This window comes from Podarcis liolepis (genome assembly GCF_965112155.1).
Source record: "Podarcis liolepis genome assembly, chromosome: 16".
NCBI classification, from domain to species: Eukaryota; Metazoa; Chordata; class Lepidosauria; order Squamata; family Lacertidae; genus Podarcis; species Podarcis liolepis.
The window spans coordinates 3,826,819-3,848,909 of NC_139567.1; the positions used below are offsets into that span (position 1 = coordinate 3,826,819).

General features: G+C 41.5%; 1 protein-coding gene across 7 annotated transcripts; it reads left to right on the forward strand.

Annotated features, from left to right (window-relative positions):
* The first annotated feature begins 77 nt into the window (after positions 1–77).
* On the forward strand, positions 78–22,091 carry CDCA2 (cell division cycle associated 2). Of its 7 annotated transcripts, none has more exons than XM_083480394.1 (16): positions 78–620; positions 934–1,066; positions 3,930–4,397; positions 6,394–6,521; positions 7,394–7,508; positions 8,829–9,013; positions 10,303–10,387; positions 12,185–12,372; positions 12,551–12,626; positions 12,857–12,975; positions 13,557–13,620; positions 14,345–14,415; positions 14,891–15,001; positions 15,927–16,107; positions 17,516–18,342; positions 20,638–22,091. In XM_083480394.1, exons 3-15 carry the CDS (start codon positions 4,007–4,009, stop codon positions 18,313–18,315), a joined length of 2,514 nt encoding a protein of 837 aa, XP_083336520.1. In that variant the 5' UTR covers positions 78–620; positions 934–1,066; positions 3,930–4,006; the 3' UTR covers positions 18,316–18,342; positions 20,638–22,091. The 7 variants fall into 7 exon arrangements, with proteins under 7 accessions (XP_083336520.1, XP_083336524.1, XP_083336519.1 ...); XM_083480397.1 differs by having other exon boundaries at positions 509–620; positions 934–1,019; XM_083480399.1 differs by having other exon boundaries at positions 531–620; positions 893–1,066.

Here is a 22,091-nt window from a genome sequence, read left to right on the forward strand (position 1 = left end):
TCATCCAATGGGAACCAAAGCCGACGCGATGGGCGGATCTTCTCGTCTGGGCAAAGGAACCCGGCTGCTCTCCTCAGAACGAGCGGGGCGGAGTCTCAAGTAGGAACCTATCAAAGGCGGGAGAGGACGAGAGGGGCGGGGCACCACGCCCTGAGCAGGAGGCCTCAGGATTTTTAGCTTTTCATATACAGGAGATGCGAACGTGGCTCCCGATTGGCCAAGCTAGTACCACGTGGTGTGCAAACACGGCGACCGTGTCTAGTTTTCCACGATTAACTTTACTAAGCGTTTAAAGCTTCCGCTGCGCGGCAGGAGAGGGGGGGGGGGCGGAAAATAGTTCCAGAGATGCGGACGGTTTCTGGCCTGCGTGGGCTGAGAAGACCCTCAGGCAGCTCTTTAGGTCCTCTCGCCTGAGGCTGGAGCGCGGCTGCAACCCGAGACGGGAGAGAAAAGGGGCCGGAGAGTGTGTGGTGACGGCGGAGGGATACGTGGTTCGCCCTGGTCGTCGGTTTGAATGGGGCGCGCGAGGCAAGAGCAGGTCGGTCGTTGGGGAGCCGCTGAGGCGCCGCTGAGGCAGCTCGGCCCGCCTCGAACTGGGCAGCAGGTGAGGGGAAGTGGAGGTAAAGGGACCGGGAAATGCAGGAGCCCCTTATTAACTCTCCGGTTAATTAATCCGGAGCAACGCGTCTCTGCTCTGGTGCTGCAAATGGAGCTCCTTGAGTAGTTTTGAATTTTGGCGGGGGGTGTGAGGGGGGGGGAGGAAGATCGAGATCTACTGGGGTGATCGGGATCTACTGGGGTGATTGCAGTAGATGTGTCATTCCCAAATTGTTTCAGTGGCAGCAGCTAAACGAGTCTCTCTACTCCCCACTTTCTGCCCCCTATTCTATAGCTCCGAGCGAAGGGGGGAACCAGGAGTTGATTTCTGTGCAGGAGACCTGTGGGACTCCCAACAGACAAAATTCCCTGGCTCCCGATTCTTTAATTCGAAGCTGTGGTTGGTGAATCTCTGGGATCTGGTCAGAGACAAAATAGTCCTGAAGTATTGCTTCTTGGCGGATCCATGGTATGTATATGTAGTTCTAGTTATGATCCGTTTTCCCTTTCTTTCTGGGGGTACTCAGTGGTATGCAGTACCGGCGCCGTATTTTCTAGAAGAAAAGCACTGGTTATGACTGTGGGGAGACAGGCAGTGTGTCCGAGTCCCCTTCTGATTCCTGGGTCCAGGACGGATTCAGTTCCAGTTTCCTGGGGAGGTAATGGCCCCCTCATGTGTGGTTTATTAAGGTAACAAAGGAAGCAAATGGGCAGGCCTCCCTACCTCAACTCGCTGGTAGCTAGAAAGAGTAAAGGCCAGAATTGAGGGGTGTGGGAGGTAGAAGCTAGAAGCAAGGCTTGGATCTGGGCAGCTGGGACACAACACTGTGCCTGATTTCTGCTGGAATCCAAGGCTGCGGCTATGAGAGGAGCTAGACCCTCTCAGGGTGTTAATGCTATCAGCCCCTCCATTGGAGGCTCAGGTTGTACAGTGGTGCCTCGCAAGACGAAATTAATCTGTTCCGCGAGTCTCTTCGTCTTGCGGTTTTTTCATCTTGCGAGCACGGCTGTTAGCGGCTTAGCGGCTATTAACAGCTTAGCGGCTTTAAGAAAAAGGAAACAAACTCGCAAGAACTCGCAAGACGTTTCGTCTTGCGAAGCAAGCCCATAGGGAAATTCGCCTTGCGGAATGACTCAAAAAACAGAAAACTCTTTCGTCTAGCGAGTTTTTCGTCTTGCGAGGCATTTGTCTTGCAAGGCACCACTGTATATACAGTACAGGCATCAAACATTTAGGCACATCCAACTGAGGCATGATTGCTGATGGGTGGGTCCGTTTGGACCTAGAAGGCGGCAGAACGGGGCAGGGGACACTGTTCTGTGCTCCACTTATATGCACACTGTTGGTGCACGTGGGTGCTAGGAACAGAACTCAAATGCAAAATTGTTGCCGCCTGTGTGCGTAAATAAACCATATATCCTAAAGACACCACAGTCTTCGCTGTCCCTCATTCTGAGGAAATCAAATCCTGGGTAAGCGCCTGGAATCTTGCACTACTTGGAGATTAGGGTGGCATTCAACAATATACTGTTACAAAAGTTATGTGCCTCTGCCGCATGATGGCAAGAGCCCATGGCTCTAGGCATTCACCCAGAGTCTCTGGTCCTAGTTTGAGGCAGAGACTGTTGTAGCTTTAAGAAATATGGTTTATTCACCTATTTACATCTTTGGTCTGCATTTCAAGAGGGGCTGGTACCCCACAGCAGTGCAGCATCTCTGCATAGATATGGATCTCAGCCCTTCTTTCTCCTTCCCAGAACCCCTTGCTACCAAGCTCCCTTTTCCTGTCACCTCAAACACACAGTTACCCTGGCAACCTTCCCAGCCCCTGTCTCTGTTCTTACTTTGGGGGGGACAGGGGACAGTTCTCTTGCATTTTCAGTGGCCGTGTTTTCTTTCTTAATGGCCCTAGCTTGGCCAGGTTTTGGCTAGGCTAGCCCAGGAATTCCTCTTCAGTTTGCATTTCTCCCTTCACATCCCAAATCATCAAAATCCTACCATTTATTTCTAGGGTTTAGTGGGTCCCCCCATCTATAACTATATTTTTCTGACTATATTTTTCCATTATCTTAAGTAGAATTTACTGGCAAGGAAACAAAATTCAAGGGTTGCAGTTATGTATTATAAGCCCTGCATAGGTTTATTATGAACTAAAGCATTCAGAAAACTCAGTGGGGCTTACTCTCAGGACTGCAGCTTTTAACAGATGCATTAGAAGCTGGTTTTCTTTCCACGGTTCTTGGGGATGAAGGGTTAGCATGTAATTACTCTGAAGTAAGTACCACAGTATTCAAATGGGGTTTGCACCCAGAAAAGTAAGCCTGCAGGTTGCATCTTCACTCTGAAGTAAACCTTATGGTTGTCAGTGGGATTTATTTCTGTGTAAGTAATATGCATGTGGAATTGTGATTGTGTGCTTTGAATGTGTGTTTTGGTTCTGAGCTCTATGCATTCAATGGGGCTTACTCCCATAGAAGTGTGCATATATTCACAGCTTTAATTTATAAAGGCCACTATTCTTTTCACATTTGGTTGGGGGTAAGCCTTAAATTCTGGACTGGCTTTTGAAGAGGCATGCATGTATCTGTATCCTGAACCCCTACCCACCAGACAAAACTCCAGTTCTTGTTCTACCAAAGTCTTTAATGCTTACATCAGATTGCTATATAAGGCAAACTACATTACAAGATTTAGCAGGTAAATACTAGGTAAGATACATGGCTAAGCATCCCAACACATGGCACACTCACAGCTAGGCCTTCCTTTTGAAGAGTGGGGCAGGTGCTTGACAAGCAGTTAAGAGTCCTGGGATTGGGCAAGCAAACAGGTACTTGTTTGACTGGGTTGGGGCACTGAAAGAGGCTGTTCTGCTAGAGCACAGGTATCCAAACACAAGGCCCGCGGGCCGAATCCGGCCCGCCAGACCTTGTCATGTGACCCATGTAGCCGCCGGCCGCCAGCCTTCACCTTTTATTCTCGCTTTTTTTTGACACAAGAAAGCCGCCTCTTCAGCGCATGCGCGGCAGCCTACAAGCCAGAGAACGTCTGCCCTCTAGCGGCGCCGGCCGTTCTACACAGGAAACCTCCACTTTACATAGTCCTACAGATAGAACCGGCCCTTTGAGGGTGACCAAACTGCTGATGCGGCCCCTGATGAATTTGAGTTTGACACCCCTGTGCTAGAGACATCTGTTGTTGTAGGGGGTTCCTCATCAAGGTCTGAATCTCATCCGCCACCCCAGTCTCTGAGCCCTCTCTCACATCAGACACTATTTTGAGTCTTCATTCCAGCATGGAATTGGCTAATATCTTGCTTTTGTCTCAAAAACAGGAGAGCTCCAGCTTTGCAATGGTATCTTGGTGCAGAAGTTGTGGTTTGGAGACAGAATCTGTGTTCCCAGCAAAGGAATGATTTGCATCACTTATAAATCAAAGGCCGTTAAGACATTTCCAATGGAAACTCGGAGTAATAGGAAGGTGCTTTCTGAATGTTCTAATGTACAAACCAACCTACATTTGGGGCTTGAAAACTGCATTGACAGTACAAAGAAGGCAGACAGTTGTTCATCAGATGCTCTAACAGTAGACATGTCTACCATGTACAGCAATGCAGGAAGCCATCTGGTAGAGGATCACCCCACCACCTTGGGGGATACAGACTATTTGACACCAAACAAGAATGGTTTTGATTCAACTTATGGAATATCAAGCAGCTATGCTTCACCTCCTGTAGACTTTTCTGCTCTTACAGCAGCTGATTTTGGAATCACACCAAAGTCATTTACGAAACAAAATAAAGGTAAGGATTGAGGAGGTCAGAAATATTTTTATGCAATGTTCCTTGTACATGTAGCATTCTGAATCATTTACACTACAATAAATATGTAAATGGTAGGCATGAATTGTTAGGACATCGGTCGTCTTCTGGTGGGTCAGGACCCAGTTTTTGCCATGATCTGCTTTAAGGTTGGTTGCAACAGCAGCACTGCTACCACTCAGTTATAAGGTAAGAACTTAAAAAAAAATTGATCCATAAATGCATGTCTAGGTTGAAGGATGGGTACTGGGATTGAAAAGGTTCAGGTGACAGGCATTTGTCACAAAAATTCTTTGAAACTGTTCATGTATGCATGCATGCACACATGTGCCAGGAGTCTATAAACAAACTTGTTATCTCATGGTGGGCGTCCTTCTCTGCCATGATGAGCATGATTTAGCTCATTATCTAACAAATAATTTGAGCCAATGTGCTCAAAGATTCTCTTGCTGCTCTTCCACACTAAACCTTGGAGCAGGGTCAAGCCCCTTTCCCACTACCAGTTGCAGGTGATACCTCCTACTGTAATTGCACTGAAATTTTCTCCCACAACAGAGTTATGGAAGTACTCCAAACACAAGGTGATACCATAGGAAAGAGCCCTCCCCTTCAGAAAAAGAGCAGTATCAGTGATAATCGCAGGTTAATCTGAAGTGTGCATGCACACGAAAGCTTATACCTGAACAAACCTAGTTGGTCTATAAGGTGCTACTGGACAATTTATTTATTTTTTATTTCAACAGCGTCAGACCAACATGGCTACCTACCTGAATCTAGAATCACAGGTTTTGTTATGGCTGCCAAGGCCAGTAAAAATTTGCATTTTTTTCTGTAATGTGTTATTTTATCTACTGTTTTTTCAGTAGAGATATAAATAAAGAAAATTGGGGTTTTTGTTTTATTTTTTGAAAGATAATGTAAAGGCGTAAAATGTTTGCTTACTTGTAAATAAGGCAGTCTTCAACTTTTAAGAGGCTCTGGAAATGAAGGTACAGTACACTGGCATTGCTGCTTGGAGAGACTTGGAGCAGAGGTTCCCAAAGCAGTGGTTTGTGAGCTTTATACTGGTGACATGTCTTTGAAGAGACAGTGGCTGTGCTGCTCCATTGTTATCAAAGCCTGGGCTTTGCACTATATGTTGTTTCTCTTCCATATAGCAAAGCAATCAGCATTTCTGTTGTCCTTTCGCTGTATTTTACCCAGATACAGAAGGCAGGTAGCCAGTGTTCTTGTCAGGGTTGATGTCAGTTCTGAGGGCCTTTCCTGTGCTTTCCCTGGCTGTTTGTGCATGCATGCCAAGGGTCTGTCCAGGTGTGAAGCCAGTCAGACAAGTGAGGGCTTGACAGACCTTTGTTTCTATCACAAGTGCTGTCATTCCCCTCTTAATACCCGTCACGCTTCCTTTCCTTTCCTTTCCTTTCCTTTCCTCCATCCTTAATGTCCCCCACCCCAGAAGTAGAAGCCTCCTTTCCTCCTCAACAGCCTGGAAATTCTCAATGTGAGTGGTATTGTTGAGAGACAGCAGGTAAGTAGGGGTAAAACCAATAAAGTTTTCCAGGCTGTGAACCACAATGCTTGCAAGTAAGTACCGTATAAAATACAGACTACCTTTTGATCCAAGGTGCATGGGATCAAGCTTCCGAGACTGCAGCCCTATGCATGTCTACCACTGATTTTGGTGAGGCTTACCTCTGCATAGAATCAGGTGCATGGTGCTCCCTTGAATGACCACCCCTTGAAGCAATAGAAGCCATTCCTCTTCAACAGCCCTGACATGATATTGTTGAGAGACACCAAGTAAGATAGGGAATTAAAATTACTGCAACAGGCGGGGGGGGGGGGCATGAATTTATCTGCCAAGACCCTCAGCAATTTTTATGTGATCTATGGAACAGAAAGATGTGGGAACCACTGACTTGACACTTGCGCTTCCTTCTCTATTCATTGAATGTTCAATATAGATTGCATTTTGTTTTAGGGGACTCAGAAAACCTGTTAAAAAAATTTAGACGGCGGTCTACGATTGGAGTGCGGGGTTCTCCAGAAAATAATTCTCTTATCCAATACATTGCTCACCAAAAGAGAATAAAGAAGCAAGATACTCTGGTAGGTGTGTTGTAATTTGTAATGTGGACATGGAGGCAGTTAATTGCAGGTGTTTGCACAGAATGTACATCCATTTCTAAAGTCTGCCTTACAGACTCAATGGTTGTGAAGTAGATGTTGCCTCTGGGACCAAACAAAGAGGGTGCTGGGTTTTATAGAGTTTTGATGGATGCCCATAGCAGGGGCCAAAAGCATAGCTTTGATAATCGGCTCAAACTTTTGCTCAGCACCCATCCTGCCTCTGCCTCCTTCCCAGGTCCAAGTTGAGCTTGGACTCCTCACTGTCACCTTGAGTCTTGGAGACACTAATGCATAGGGAGGGTCAGTGTTCCTGTATGGAAATCATGTTTATTATTTTTTAAGTATGTTACTGAATTGTTGTGGCCTATGGGTTTAAACAAAGAGATTTTAAAAATCTGAGAATAAAAAGTGACCATATCTAGGTCAGATATAACGAAGCACAACAAAATTAAATCATAAATTTGCCATGCTAAATTAGTTTTTTTTTTGGGGGGGGGAGGGGGTGACAGAGGAAATTGGGTTAAATTGCATGGGTGGTTACAAATGAGAGACACACACCCTTCTTCAGGTGGAAGCCATAATTGAATAACCATTTTTTAAAATACATTCACTTAAAAAATTATAAAACAAGTACAGTGAAAACAATGTGCAAAGTACACTTCATGTGCAACATGATAAAAACATTTGGATTGTCAAAACTGGTAATCAATGTAGGAAATATAATTTAGGTGCAATTAAACTTGACATTTCCTTTATGATTGATATGGAAGGAAAGCAAGGCTGTTCTGTGAGACAGTCATTTGTTTTTATGGTGAAATAGTTTGGAATTTTTTTCTGGTATCTTTGAACAGGCTAGTCCTCTTCAATGTCGAAACACTTGGCTAAAGGACAAGATAGCGGCCTTCCAGTTTTCCTTTAAACCACTTGAGGAATCCAAGGAGAGTGCAATCCATATAGCTGGAAGCTGTAAGTAAGGAAAATCAAAGCTCAGCCTATATTATGTGTATTTGCTATTGAACGTAACAAGTCCAAGAAAGCAACTTAAATTCCGTAATTCAAACCGAATACCATATTGGCCTGAATATAAGCCACACCTGGAAATAAGCCGCACCTTAAAAACTAAAAGGGGAAAAAGAAAAAAAGACAATACCTGAATATAAGCTGCTCCCTTAAAATTGGGTTACAGGCTGAAAGTCACTGTGGTTGGTATACAGTGGTACCTCGGGTTACATACGCTTCAGGTTACAGACTCCATTAACCCAGAAATAGTGCTTCAGGTTAAGAATTTTGCTTCAGGTTGAGAACAGAAATCATGCTCCGGCGACGCTGCGGCAGCAGGAGGCACCATTAGCTAAAGTGGTGCTTCAGGTTAAGAACAGTTTCAGGTTAAGTACAGACCTCCGGAACGAATTACGTACTTAACCCGAGGTATCACTGTACAGTGGTACCTCGCAAGACGAAAGTTTTCCGTTTTTTGAGTCGTTCCGCAAGACGAATTTCCCTATGGGCTTGCTTTGTTTGTTTCCTTTTTCTTAAAGCCGCTAATAGCCTCTAAGCCGCTAATAGCCGTGCTTCGCAAGACGAAAAAACTGCAAGACGAAGAGACTCGCGGAACGGATTAATTTCGTCTTGCGAGGCACCACTGTAATTGTAACTCCAAGCCAATTTAAGCCTTTGATGTTGCAAGCCTACAAAAGTTACTGTACAGTCATTAAAATCGCAAATTGCTCTTCAATTGCTACAATTTCACAGGCGCTCACACCCGTAAATGGCAAATGAACAGTCTCAAGCTCACAAATCAGCAATAAAACATTGCTCCCCCCCTTTTTTTACCGTATGTGTTTCAGCAGCGATATCATAAAAGCCAATTTTTGTAAGGTCACAAATTTAAGTCGCATTTTAGCTTTTCATGGTCGGAATTTGGGGGGGGGGGATGAGGTTTATATTCAGGCTAATACGGTACTTTTTAGATTTCAGTAGGATGTATCTAGTGTCTTCATCAATATTTTATCTCATCTGCTAGAAATAACTGCTAGAAATCTTGTAAACCACTTTGGGAGGTTACTGTACTTTTTCGTTTATAAGACTAGGTTTTTTTATGTTAATGTTTAAAAATTGGTCGCCCTATACACAGATAGTACTGAGTGTATTTTCTTAATTTTGAGTGCCCAAGAATAGGGGGCATCTTATACACGGGAGCGTGTTATACACGGAAAAATACGGTATATACCTAGAAAACAGTATACAAATGCTTTTAAAGAAATAATATAAATGAATTAAATGCAGCTATGAAAACTGACACAAGTCTGCATGAGCAATCTAAAGTGGGCCTATCAGAATGTAAGGATTTTGAGGAAAATCGACACTGGAAATCCGTTGGTAGAGGAAGAACCCCAGCTGATATTCAAGGCGACAGTACTGTACCTTCATTACAGAAACATCTCATCATCAGCACTACTGCTGTTTCTAAGGTATTCTTTCTCTTTCTCTCTCTGTTTGTGTGTGTGTGTTGAAACTGGTGACATTAAATTCCTTCTCTAGCTATGTCTCTCGTTCTAAATAAATAAAATTGAAAGCACTATCAAGAGCCTCAGGCTATTCACAATATTTCCCATAAAATACTAGGAAATAAGTATTTTCTTTGAACTTCTACTGACAAGAGAAGAAAATATTATGGAGTAGTGTCCAGATGTTTATAGAAACATTTATCTCTGAAGTTCTTTTTCAACTTGTATACTGATAGCTTCAATTCCAATTATCTGAATTTGGAATTTCTGGTGGAGTGAAAGCCACAATATAAACCAGCCAGAAAAAGATCTTGTTTTCTTCCAAACCATTCTACCACAATTTTTCTCAGAGCAGAGAAGATGATAGCTGCTTTGTAAAAATTGCATTGTCTCTTACTTTCTCAAAGCCAAAGAGAGAGTTTTCTTTGTTTGCTGTGAAGAAGCTTCTGAGACCATGCATTTTGGGGAACCTTCTCTGTCCCATGGGTTTTGCCGCGGTAGCAGCTGTAATCTGTTTCTCTCATGTGGAATTTTGCCAGAGAGGATGAAAGTTCTGCATTTTTCCTTTTGTGGACTCCACAAAAGCAGCAAGATCTGGCTCCTCTCCCCTATTGAAGCTAGATAAAAGGCACATTATTCTTCACAGGAGTGGAGGTAATGATGCCTTCTCCATGACTCCTCTTCCAGCTTTTGATGTGTTTTGCTGAAAACTAGCTCACGCTTGGACAAAACCAGTGGTTTGGTTGATGCCTCAGCAGTCTCCATGGTCTGTGTCCCACCTCCATTTCACCCCCATTTTCCTTCTAAGGCATTTTTTGGTATGATGATGATGATGATGATAATTAATAATAATTATTTATACCCCGCCCATCTGGCTGAATTTCCCCAGCCACTCTGGGCGCCTTGTATCCCAAGCTTTTGAATGTTGTCAGTATTTGGTCATCTACAGCGTTTCTCAACCTTTTTCCGACTGTGGCCCCGTTTTTCTTTCCTCTTGATACCCTTGAGGGGGTCCAGAAAGCAACTCTGCCTCCGGTTACTCCCCTCCATCTCTGCCAGAATCTCTCCCACAAGTGGGAGGGGCGTTGCCATTGCCACAGACCAGAACAGGAAGCCTGATTTTGGTTTCTTAGAATTCCTAAACAATGCCAAGTATGAGGCCTGGTAAACCAAGTTTACACTATGAGGCTTGTGTAAACTAAGTGATGTGTCCTTTAAAAATTGACATTTTAAATATCCCCTGCTGTTCCTAGGTTATTCCAGTCTTGCAGGCAGATACTAGGGAATCTGGATGCATCCCTTTGGAAACAACTCCAGATAAGTCAAAGGCTGTGTGTGGTGAGTACTAACATCCATGTTATTAAGGCTTTATTAAAACAAAAACGTGTAAGTTTTCTTTTTGAATGTGATGTTTGAAAATAGAACTAAAATCGTAACTTTGATATATATTGTACAAGACAATAGCAATAGTGCAGTGGAAGGTTTAATAGCTTACTTTAAGCTGCCCTGATTAATAATCATAATCATAAAAAAGAAGGGCGGGATGTAATTCTTAAATTGTAATCTAAAACTGTTATTTCTGATCAAATATGCAAATAAGTGTATTAAGCGACGTTCTGAAAGATAGTAGCATACCTTACCATGAAATGATGTAACAACTATGCTTATCAAATAAATGGTTTTATAAAATTTTTGGGAAGTTTTTGAAATATGGAACAAAAAGCCACTGGGGGTGTTTTTACATATGATTCCCATCTGTTTTGTGATGGTCTGATACAGTGTTGGTAGTTGAAAACTAAAATTAGTCCAGCTAAAATCACAAGTCACATTAAACAAAAAATAGGATGGTTCTTGATAAAGTAAAAATCAGTTATCTTTCCTTGCTCCCTTGTGCATGGAAAGAAAGTCTCATTTAGTTCAGTGACACTTACATGTAAAGGATTGCAGGCTTAATCCTTTATAAAATAGGGACGTACACAAGAAAATTGTAGGCAATCTTAGCACATAACAAATGCTCACAATATTATAGCAATACTGTACATTGTAGGCCTTGAAAAATCATTTGCTTAATGCTGCCACACACCCCTTGGAAGTCTTTCTGGCAAGCATAGAATTGGATCTATATCGTCCCCCTGAACCAAAATCAAACTTGTCAATTTCACTGCTGTGAAGAAAGATCCTTTGGTTTGGGTTGGGTAGCCTTTCATGAAAATACTACTTCAGTATTGCTGTTGACTCAAATGTGATATTACTAGATTTGTAAGAAACATGCTCTCTCCCCCCCCCCCGCCCAACGTTCTACTAGTATATCCTAGAGCAGTGTTTCCCAACCGGTGTTCCGCGGCACACGAGTGTGCCGTGAGACGTTGCCTCGTGTGCCGCGAGATGCCTGGAGGGAGGCGGGCGAGTCGGGCGGCGAGAGGCGGGGCGGCGGCGGCGAGGAGAGGCCGCGCCTCCTGCTGCTGCCTGGCGCTCCTCCTCGCAGCCGGCAGCGCTGCCTGGGCGCCTCCGCGCGACTCTGCCTCGCTGGGTTTGGTCTCCCAGCAGAGACGGGTCACACGCGCCCCTCCCTCCCTCCCTCAGCCTGCGCGGAGGGAGAGCCAGAGAGAGGCATCGCTCCTGCGCGGCGGGAGAGGGAGCAGCCGGAGCGATGCCCCAAACGAACGCATGGGACCGGAGGGGAAATCCTCTCCGAGGCGGATTGAGCGCAGCTGAGAGAAGCCTTTCGAGGAGCTGCCATGTCCCCTGGAAACCCCCTTCCCAGCTCTGCCTCAGCCGCCGCCGCCTCAGTTGCCACCGTCCCTCAGTCCCTCGCTCTGCTGCCTCCTCCCACCCCCAAAGCTTGGAGGTTCCCCAGCAAGGGGGAGGGAAAAAACTTTCACTTTTGTGCGTCCCTCCCGGCGTGACGCTGCGCGCTGACGTCACGGGGCGGGGCTTTAATGGTGGTGTGCCGCGAGATTTTTTTTCAGTAAACAGGTGTGCCGTTGCCCAAAAACGTTTGGGAAACACTGTCCTAGAGAGAATTTTTCCACATACACATATACACAGTAGAATTATTGAATATATTTTAGCAATGCAAATAGTTTTTAGCTTACTCATCTCCTCCCCACTTTTTTTTTTAAACTACCTGTGCAGAATTAAGCAGCAATGCTACATCTAATCAAAACTGTAAGAAAGTTAGATTTGCAGAAAAACGGAGCTTGGAAATATTTGATGGAAACAAGCCACCCATTACCCCCATACGAAAAGAACAATTGCCTTCTAATTCTCTTCATTCTGCTTTGAAGAAAACACCAGTAACTACGTTCACAGAAGACATGAAGGTTGGTTATATGACCATCATTTGTGTAGTATAAGCTTTGTGTGTGTAGCAAAATCATTAAAATTGGGAAAACCTAAACATATTTGAAAGTCAACATTTGTTTAGATTTCATAAACAGAACAGACCACCTACGAAAACTCATTCAGCAGCTGAAGATTGATAACACTACTCTTTTATAGGGACATCTTGATAAAAGGACGGAGGAAGGAAGTGAAGTGCTCCCAGATTGCAAAAACTTTGAAACACTGCAAATAGGTTTGAAATGCTTTCTCTCTTCCCACCCCTCTACCATGAACTCAAACATATTCCTAAGTCCTTAGACATGAATTGAACTTGGTTGCATGAAACTATTTAGGAATCTGTCAACACAGCTTGAACGTTCATCTTGTACAAGTAATATTACAGAAAGAAGTACCAGACCAATAGCTGAAATGAAGGTATGCAGCAATGATCTAGAATCTGACGTATTTGACACCTTTCTGTAGATCGTCCGTTACGTAGACGAAGAGAAGCCATGTTCAGTGCATCAGGTTCAAGAGAAAAGAGTTCTATCATAAGTCCTGACAAGCAGCCCTCGTCCCAGCCAAACTTTGATTATGTTGATGTAAGTTGGCTTCACACTGTTATGAGTTCTTCAGTTTATGTGCTTGGATTTTCCCTAATCATAAATTTACTCAGTTAATGTTCACTAGAAATTCTTGTATCCTTTGAGCACCTCCTGATTTCACATTGGGGTGATTTCAGAAGGTAGGGCATTGGACAATATGCCAAGCCATGTTTTATGAAGGTTAACTATGTTTTGTGTGATTGACAAACCAGGGCTTGCAGTCAGCTGGCATATCGGAATCTGAAAGCATGTTTCATCTGTTGTCAGAATTGAGGAAAGAGCTACAGCAATTGCTGCACTTCAAAAGCCCTTGCATTTTAGAGCTGAGTAGACTTGGTTCAAAAGTGAACAAGCAACTCTAGACCATGACATACCTGATCATTTGAATGTTCAAGTCATCGTTTGACATGAAGTCTGAATGAGACTGTCTTAGAATTTTGTGTTGTGCCATTTTTATATATTTGAAGCAGGAATGTTCAGATATCTGTCTGGATTAACCCTTCTCTTGCCATATTTAGCACTGTATACATTTGCATTTTATTGTAAAGCATGTTTGTAATTTTACTTTTGTACTACAGGAGCTTCTTCAACAATCACCTGGTGTATCCACTTCTGAATATGCTGTAAACTCTGATCTGGAAGGTGAAGTTCTGTTCCTGTATTCTTACAGTTAAATTATTCACCATCATGAGATAATTCACCAAATTGATGTATTACACATTACTACTGCAATTTAAGAGTTGCCACTCTGTGGTTTTGTGTTACAGCAGAATGTTAAATATGAACCTCATACCATTTTACTGGCTCACGGAGAGGAGCAATACTGTTGTGTGAAGGAATTATGTAACTTGATAGGTCCGTGAGGTTTCCATTTACAGATATTACTGATGTGTGGGACACAACTAGGGTGAAACATTTTCCACACCATGACAGTCTTGACAATAAATGGTAAACTAAAAAACAATGTGAGGCTGCCAGATTATTGGAAATATCCAACTAAGTCATACTCAGAATGGATCCACTGAAATTAATTGATTTCATCTGATCTGCTCTTGAGTCTGATAAACACTGGAGATCACCAGTTAGTTCTGACCCACCAATATTAAATGCAACACTTCCTGAGTGTATATTACCGTGTTGATGTAGACTTGGGATATTTTCAGTAGAAAATAAATGCCTAAGCACACAGTCCTTCTGTATAATAAATGCATGAGCACTGGAAGGATTCTAACGGAAAAGGCTTGAATTACTGGTTAAAACTTTTGGAAGGAGCCCATTGCTGCATATGCAGCAAGCTATCAGTGTGGCTGAGCTATAGGGTCAAGCCTGCAGATGTAATTAATTTGAGTCTTTTTCTCATTTTTAGAAACAAAAAATAGTTCTCCAGCATTCCACGCAACTTCCACTAGAACCACCAGGTCATCTGCTAAAAGGAAGGTGGGTTTATTCCTTTATCAGCACAGAGTTACTCTTTCTTAAGAATTAACATTGCAGTAAGTGAATATATTGCTTTTTTATTATGTGCTTGGTGATTTCATAATTTGTTGTATATCATACATCACTCAGGTATATTTTAATGTTGAACAGTTTAGAAATGTATACATAGAGAAATATGTGTAAGACACTTTGTTTAGATTTGATATACTCACACCTGTGAATTTACAGAGAAATGTTTTTCAGTCCTCCATCAGCTATTTTGTACATGCTACTTACTTTTAGAATTTGTAATAAATTATTATCTCTTGCATAATTAAAAAAAAACTGGCAGAGAAAATTATCAGTGAAATGAAAATTTTCTTTTAAGTTTTGTAGCCGCATAATACTACTTTGCATTTTTTAAATACACATTGCCCTATGTAATTTTTGTAGTATAGCAGCCTCTTGACTTTTTAAAATTGGTGTTTCCTTCCAGTCTATCAACAAAGCAGAAGAAATGGCTCTTAACCCTACAAAAAAATCCCTCCCAAAATCCACCAAATTCCAAAAGGCAGAAGCGGCAACAAAATCAGCTGAAAAGAGAACAGTAAGTTACACAGGTTTAAAACTAACCGCTCCCGTATGCTTTAAAAATAGGCTACAGATTGTTTGTTTTTAAAAACAGACTTTTAAGCCACTTACTGTAATTGTGTCGTATAAGCAGCATTCCTTGCATTGGTGGAATCCTAGCCCAGCTGTGAAGGCGTGAGCCCAGTGTTTCTCAGTATTCTCCTACACACACAAAGAAAACAAGAAAATGTTTTAGCCACTGTGCACTTAGTCACCACTGTCTCCTCTTCTCTCCTTTTCCCTTTCTGAATGGAAGGGAGGGAAGCTGGTATCCAATCAGGATTAATGTTGGAAAGGGAATTTACTCAGCCTACATGTGGCCCAGCAAAAAAATTAGAAGCCTAGCTTCTAGCAGAATTTTCAAATGTTATTGTTCACTTTCCATGGGTAGTTATTTATTTTATTTTCAGTGTCATGGTTATTAATTATTTTCATGGGTGCTGTGTTGTTGACCCTTGTTCAGTGTAGTTCTCACTAGTACGCTAAAAGGTAAAGGACCCCTGACACTTAAGTCCAGTTGCAGACGACTCTGGGGTTGCGGAGCTCTTCTCGCTTTACAGGCCGAGGGAGTTGGCATTGGTCCTCAGACAGTTTTTCCGGGTCATGTGGCCAGCATGACTAAGCTGATTCTGGCGCAACGGAATACCAAAACCAGCGCAGCACACGGAAACGCCGTTTACCTTCCCGCCACTGTCAAACTGCTAGGTTGGCAGGAGCTGGGACAGAGCAACGGGAGCTCACCCCGTCTCAGGGATTCAAACTGCCGACCTTCTGATCAGCAAGCCCAGGAGACTCATGGGTTTAGACCACAGCGCCACCCACGTCCCTTAAAGTAAAGTTAAAGGTGACTGATTATCTGTCAGGAGAAGGAGTGTTCCACTGTGTCTTCTAAATATCACCAGGCTGTCAGAAGCAAGGTTTTTGGAAAGAGGAGAAGAAGGAAAAAGAAGGAAAAAGCATTGTATGGGGAGCGACAAACTGTTTCAAAGAAACCTCTCTTGAGCCCAATTCCGGAGATGACAGAAGATTTCTCTTTTATGTCATCTTATCAAAGCACACCAAAGTCAGAAGTTTCTATCTTCGGTATGTAAAACTGTTGTTTGCTTTTCTGTTTTCTGTAATTAGTAGCTGATTTAGAGTTCATTTTAATTAGTTTTGCATGCTGACAGAAGGGTTTTTTGTTTCCATCAGCAGGTTCTGAAATGGCTCAGTCTGCTGAAGGTGTCACTTAAAATCTTCTTAATGGCTAGGCCAAAAATTACTAGCAGACCTTGATATTTGAATCTAAAGTCTCGTTTAGCAATTAATAGCCTGGTCCTTTTCTGTGGCATCAAAGCAGCTAAGTAAGAGGTAGGGTAAGCAGAGAAATTGGTCAAAGAGAATATTTCAGGAGAGAAGTTGGAAGTCTTTTGGAAGACCAAAAATAAATCCTACACAAATTGGCCACTGTTTTACTTTCGGGTCATTCCATATCAAGTGATCCAACTTTTTTATCTCATGTCATCCAATTTTCTTAATATTTTGTACACTTGTTGAATGATCAGAACTAATTTAAATCTAATTTTTTTTTTTTTTTTTGCATCCTGTTTGTGAGTTAATGTGGGTTTGAAATGTCCAAAAATTGACAACTTTGGCCTTACCGAACTACACAAAACCTTAAAGCTCAGCCCAGAATTGAGATACATCAAAACTAAAAACACCAATCTCTTCAGAACTTCATGGGCTTTAATATGATATGGATTGGATTGGGATGATATGTAACATGATGGACTTATTTTAAAATTCAAATGTAAGTTACAAAATTGAAATTTTTAAAAAGTGAATTAAAAATATGTTTAGAAAGTTCAAAAATTGTGTTGATTATTTAATATTTCTAAGAGCTACCTGCAAAATTTCATCTTGGGATTTCAATGGGATCACATTATTTATATTGTATAGACATGTCTGCCTTACTGGGTTCTATTTAGGATAATCCTATTTAGGATTTTCTTGGAGCAAAATATAACAGAATAAACAAGACTTCAGACTGTAATATCATTTGCAGGCATTTCTTTGAAAAGTTATTCAGTTAAAAGGTACCTGAAAAGCTAGTCAGGCTTTTCTTTTAAAAATGTGTTCTAAAGCAGAGTGATAACTTGCTGTTGCATGATAGAAATAACGCATTGAAAAAATTCTTGTTAGTACTTCATTTCATGAACATTAGAACAAAATACATATCACTGACTTCAAAATAGTAAGATCTGTGAAAAGCGCTTTACTGTTCAGACATCATGCAGAGCTACTGTTTGTGCTGTCCATAGTTTAAAACTGCATGGTTTTGTGCAGTCACCTCCAGAGGCAGTGCAAAACTATGTCTGTGATTTCTCATGCCAAACCATCCCTTAACCATACTTTATGTATTCTTAGCCGTTTGGTATTATGTCTTTGCCTTACACCTGACGATTAAAACAGAAACAAGTTTCTTCTCTAATTGAAACTTTATTTATCTTAGATGATTCCAGCTCTAGTGTCCTGAATGCAGAAAATCAACCTAACATGCAAGATAGTAGTAGTAAGGACAACAGCTGTCTGCCTTCCAGGCTCAATCTTGTGACAGAAGATGCTTCACCTGATGATGTATCTGGCTCATCCTCGCAGCTTCTTGACACGGCTGCAAATGATACGAAAGATACTCTTCCTTGGAACCCACTTGAAAAGAGCTCTCCTGAGAAACCAAAGAGCTGCTATTCTCCAAGTGTTGAGGATTTTGAGTCTAAAACACCTGGAAACAATCCCAGTGTTCCTAGAGATAATGTGAACAAACTGCCTCCTTGGACAGTAAATGATTCTGAACTCCTAGATAATTTACAGTGTTCTATAGAGGAATCTTTCAGGAGTGTAACCAGAAGTAATAAAAAAAGGGTGAGACGTAGCATGAGACTGCTTAAAGATGCGGAAAATGATGGGCTTGCCTGGATTCAGATGCCTGATGATAATGTCCTAGGCCAAGCTATCCTGGGTTCTGCTGGCAAAGCCCGGAAACGAAAGTCCACCTCCCGTTGTCCAGAAGTGGAGCCACTTCATCCAAAGCAAGGGACTAGGGACCAAATGCTCTTGCCAATGAAGGAAGGGCAGAAGAAAACCCCTGTTGCAATGGGCCCTTCTGAATCCAGGAGGAAGAGCATCAGTGTGCCGAGTCTTGAAGAAAACCAAAATGCCACCTTGCACAACCAGAGAAACAGAAGAAGAAGCCTTGGCTACAAAAGTGATCGCTGCTACCAAAAGGATCTCATAAATCAGAAAATTATTTGAGAGTCAAACTAAAGTGCCTTTAGAAAGGTGAACATTTATGATTTCACTTCAGTGAATATAAGCTAAAACAGTGTTTATATGTGCTGGTTGATTTACATCAGTGGTTCCCAAACTTTTTGCCCATGGACCACTTGAAAACTGCTGATGGTCTTCGTGGACCACTTACCAATTTTTCTGCCAGTTGTAGCAATTCTAATGCACTATGCTAGATGCTATAATATATTTAATTGTATTTTCTTGCTTTTATTTTTATAGTGCATTACAATTAGCTTTCCATATAGTTCAAATTATAATGTGATAAATTACTATAAATGAACCTAATATAAATACAATTAAAAAACAATATGATAGAGAACTTTGAGGGAGGTGGGTTGATGTAAAATCAAAAATAGGGAAATTCAAATGATGGAGGTTCTTTTCAGAAGTAATTGGAAATATAAAGAGATAGTTTATGACAGCATAAAGCTTGTAAACCCCACCCACTGTTGGCTTTTGGAATCCCTAAATTTCAGACTGCACACTGGAGCACAGCCAGAAAGCTGACCTCCTTGGCTAGTGATGGTAGATGATGATGGAAGTGTTGAAACCAACATAGTTCCATTTATGACATTTACAGTGCAATCCTATGCATGTTTACTCCTGCTGTGTTTAATTGAGGTTACTGCCAAGCATTAGTGGACTGAGTTGTAGGCTAAGAAGGCATTGGGAGGGCTAGTGAACTTAAGCTTCATTGTATTTACAATCCAAATCTGTATTACGGTCATCGATCAGCATAAAAGGGTGGGATACAGTCATTTAAAATCTGAAAAGCGTTTTGGAAAGGTAAAAGGTATTAAAACAGAAGGTGAATATAAAAGTCTATAAATTTAGAAGCAGCTAAAAGAAACTGTAAAAAGGGATAGGAGCATTGGGTGGGTGTGGAAGAGCATAAAAGGTTGATATATAAAAGATTTTAGTTGCCACTGCCTATTTCCACGTGGATTGAAAGTCATCGTTCATAGTTAGTGGGGCAAGGCCACAGGAAAAGAAAGATAGTTTAAGCCAATAATTGAGTATGGTCACCCACACCCTAGCCTCCACTTTTGTGAAGCCTGTCTCTAGTCTCAGAGTAGCATTAGAAACTCATTTTGGGACTTGAAGGACTGACCTTAGAGATTTGGATTGCACTAGTGGTGCAGAATTGGAAAAGGGACCCAGCTGGGCACTATAGAGAAGTTGTGCTATTGGCTTGGCTTCAAATAATTTAAGTGCTGCTGGTATATAATGACCACCTCTTGTTTTTTAAAAAAATTATGAATTTCTGATGAACTCTGAGCAATTTCAGCAGCGTAGTCCCCAAAATGGAAGACCTCCCCCCCCCCCAGGTATTTGAAGCAGGAGACCTGCTCAATCTTGTGGCCATCTATGCTCCTGGAGCGGCTCCTAGGCCTTTTGGCAAATGGCTGCAGTAGCTGCCGGAAGGAGGCATACAATGTGCCATCCAACTGTCTTAGGGGCTCCGCTCCAGATTTGTGTAGGGTTTAACTCCTGTCTTTTCCCAAAGATTTCCCCCTCTACAGCACCACTTTAACTGTTGGACCCATTATTTGTCTGATAAAAGGAAATTGGGTGATAACAAATTGTTCATGTTTAACCTGTCCTCTAACCACATTCCTATGTTTTGTTAAATACTCAGAGAACACTATATACCAAGGCTTTTTCATTTATTCCGTTTTGGATGGATCCTTCCTAAGGCACACTCGCACAATAGATATAAAAGAGTCCCATGCTCACCAAGTGGGAAGGCTTTCCATTAGCACCTAAATAAAACCTCTTGAATTCAAACAGATACTGACTTCACAGGAAGTTTCTTCCAAACCTTGCTCCATTCATAATCTGATCTCTCCCGACGTAATTACAGTGCTCTCCAAGCTGTATTTGTGCTGTCAGCGAATAGCTCTGCAAATACCTTCACTTTTACCAGGAGTGCCGATGTCCAGTCCTTCATAAGGACCCTCTGCTTGTCAGTTTCATCATTGTCTAGGAGTGTGTTAGTCAGTTTTGTGTCTTTTGCCTTACTGGTTTTTGTGACAACATCTGACAGCTCACGAGAGAATAGGTCCTTGTAACCCCTGCTAGCCAAGGATAACAAGAAAGCTGAAAAGACTCAGCATGCTATATAGTTGAATCCCATTGCCCTTTCTAATGGCTTGACTCCTTGGTTTTTCAAAATTTTCATTCCGTATATTTTATTCTTCTGTAGCATTTTTAAACTTTTAAATAGGCATCATGTTTCTTTCTAGAAACAACGTAATGATAATGTATCATATTTTTTCTTTTCAGAGACCGTATCCTGTGTGTATCAGAAGAGGGCAGTATGGCATAACTTACAAATGAGCATATTTTATAAGATCGCCTTTTGTTTTGTGTACTATATAGCTCGATCTTTAAGACACGTCAGAAACATTTTAAAAAATAAAATGCTATGGGCCTGATCCATTTTAAATTAGTATTCACTTTAGTTCTTTTAAAATTAATGGAAATTAGTTGTAACTAATTTGCTACATTGTCTAATCCAACCAGTTTGAAGTCTGTTGGTTTCCATGGGAGAAATATAAGTACATGGTTTAATTCACTCTGTCACTATTTCATGTAGTTTCCATGGAACAGTGTCACAGTTCTTGTTCTTCCCATGTGGTCTTGTACAGATGCTTCTCATTTTCCATACATAAACCTGACAAAGTTATTTCTGTGTGGAGGATTGTATTTTGCTATAGATTGGAATTTGTTGTAAAATAGAATGAAATGCTTCAAAATATGAAGAATTCTTTATTGTGCTGTTGTGTGTGTTTTTACCTATGCATAGGAGTGTCTCTTCTTGTATTGTACAATTAAGAATTGCAATTAAGAATATAAACCTATATAAGCTTAAATTTTTGACTTTAAAAGGCTTAGTAGAAATTGATTCCTGTTTGCAAACATGAAGTAGAAAAATGTCCACCTGAAATGATTTTATTATGTTTGAAGTGTGCAACAAATTTTTGTAGAAGTAAAGTTTTTATTTTCATAATGTGTCATTAAAATACATTGGAACCTCAATCTTGTTCTTACCCCATGGCTGTTGTAGTGCAAAATGTAGTGGATATCCTGTAAAAGGTAAGGATAGATGCTTCTTGTCTATGAATATAAATGCAAGAGTCTGGGAGTAATTTGATTATCCATGACAATTCCTTTCCACTCCTTCCCGATTCTCAACCCCCAATCTTCTGTACCATCCAGGTGTACATTTTTTCTCCCACTGATTAATGTAGGGGTATTGCAATTCTGTCATAAGATGCCAAATACATTTCAGAGAAGGATGAGGTAAAATGTGTTGTCTGTTCCTGAACCAACTTCAGCCTCATGGGAACTTCTGGTTTCTCCAGATCCATGGAGGAAGAGTGACTTTGAGTGCCCGTTTGCATGTGATACGATCAGGAGGATGAGGCATAGCAGATCTGTCTCAAGCTGTGGCCCAAGAAACTGTTTGCCTCGGGTTCTAGAGGCTCAGAAATGTCATAGCAGTGCAGACATAATTATTTCTTAAAGCCTTTAGAGATTTCTTATATCCCTCCTTTGATTTTTGCCTGTTCAGGACTGGTTTTTTTAAGTTGGTTGCAGTTTCAGTTTACTTTAATTGGTTGTGTGAAGTGGAGGTTAGCTTACAAAAACATCAAGACAAAAAAACCAATCTAGAGCATTTTATTGATACTATGGGGTAAGAATTACCGGTAAATAAATTTCATCTTTTAAAATGG

What these genes read in the sequence shown, in the direction of transcription:
- CDCA2 (XM_083480393.1), top strand. Translation starts at nt 515, where the DNA reads ATGGGGCGCGCGAGGCAAGAGCAGGTCGGTCGTTGGGGAGCCGCTGAG. An exon ending in GCACTACTGCTGTTTCTAAG is followed by an intron (nt 9,014 to 10,302) that starts GTATTCTTTCTC and finishes TGCTGTTCCTAG; the next exon opens with GTTATTCCAGTCTTGCAGGC. An exon ending in CTTTGAAACACTGCAAATAG is followed by an intron (nt 12,627 to 12,856) that starts GTTTGAAATGCT and finishes ACCTTTCTGTAG; the next exon opens with ATCGTCCGTTACGTAGACGA.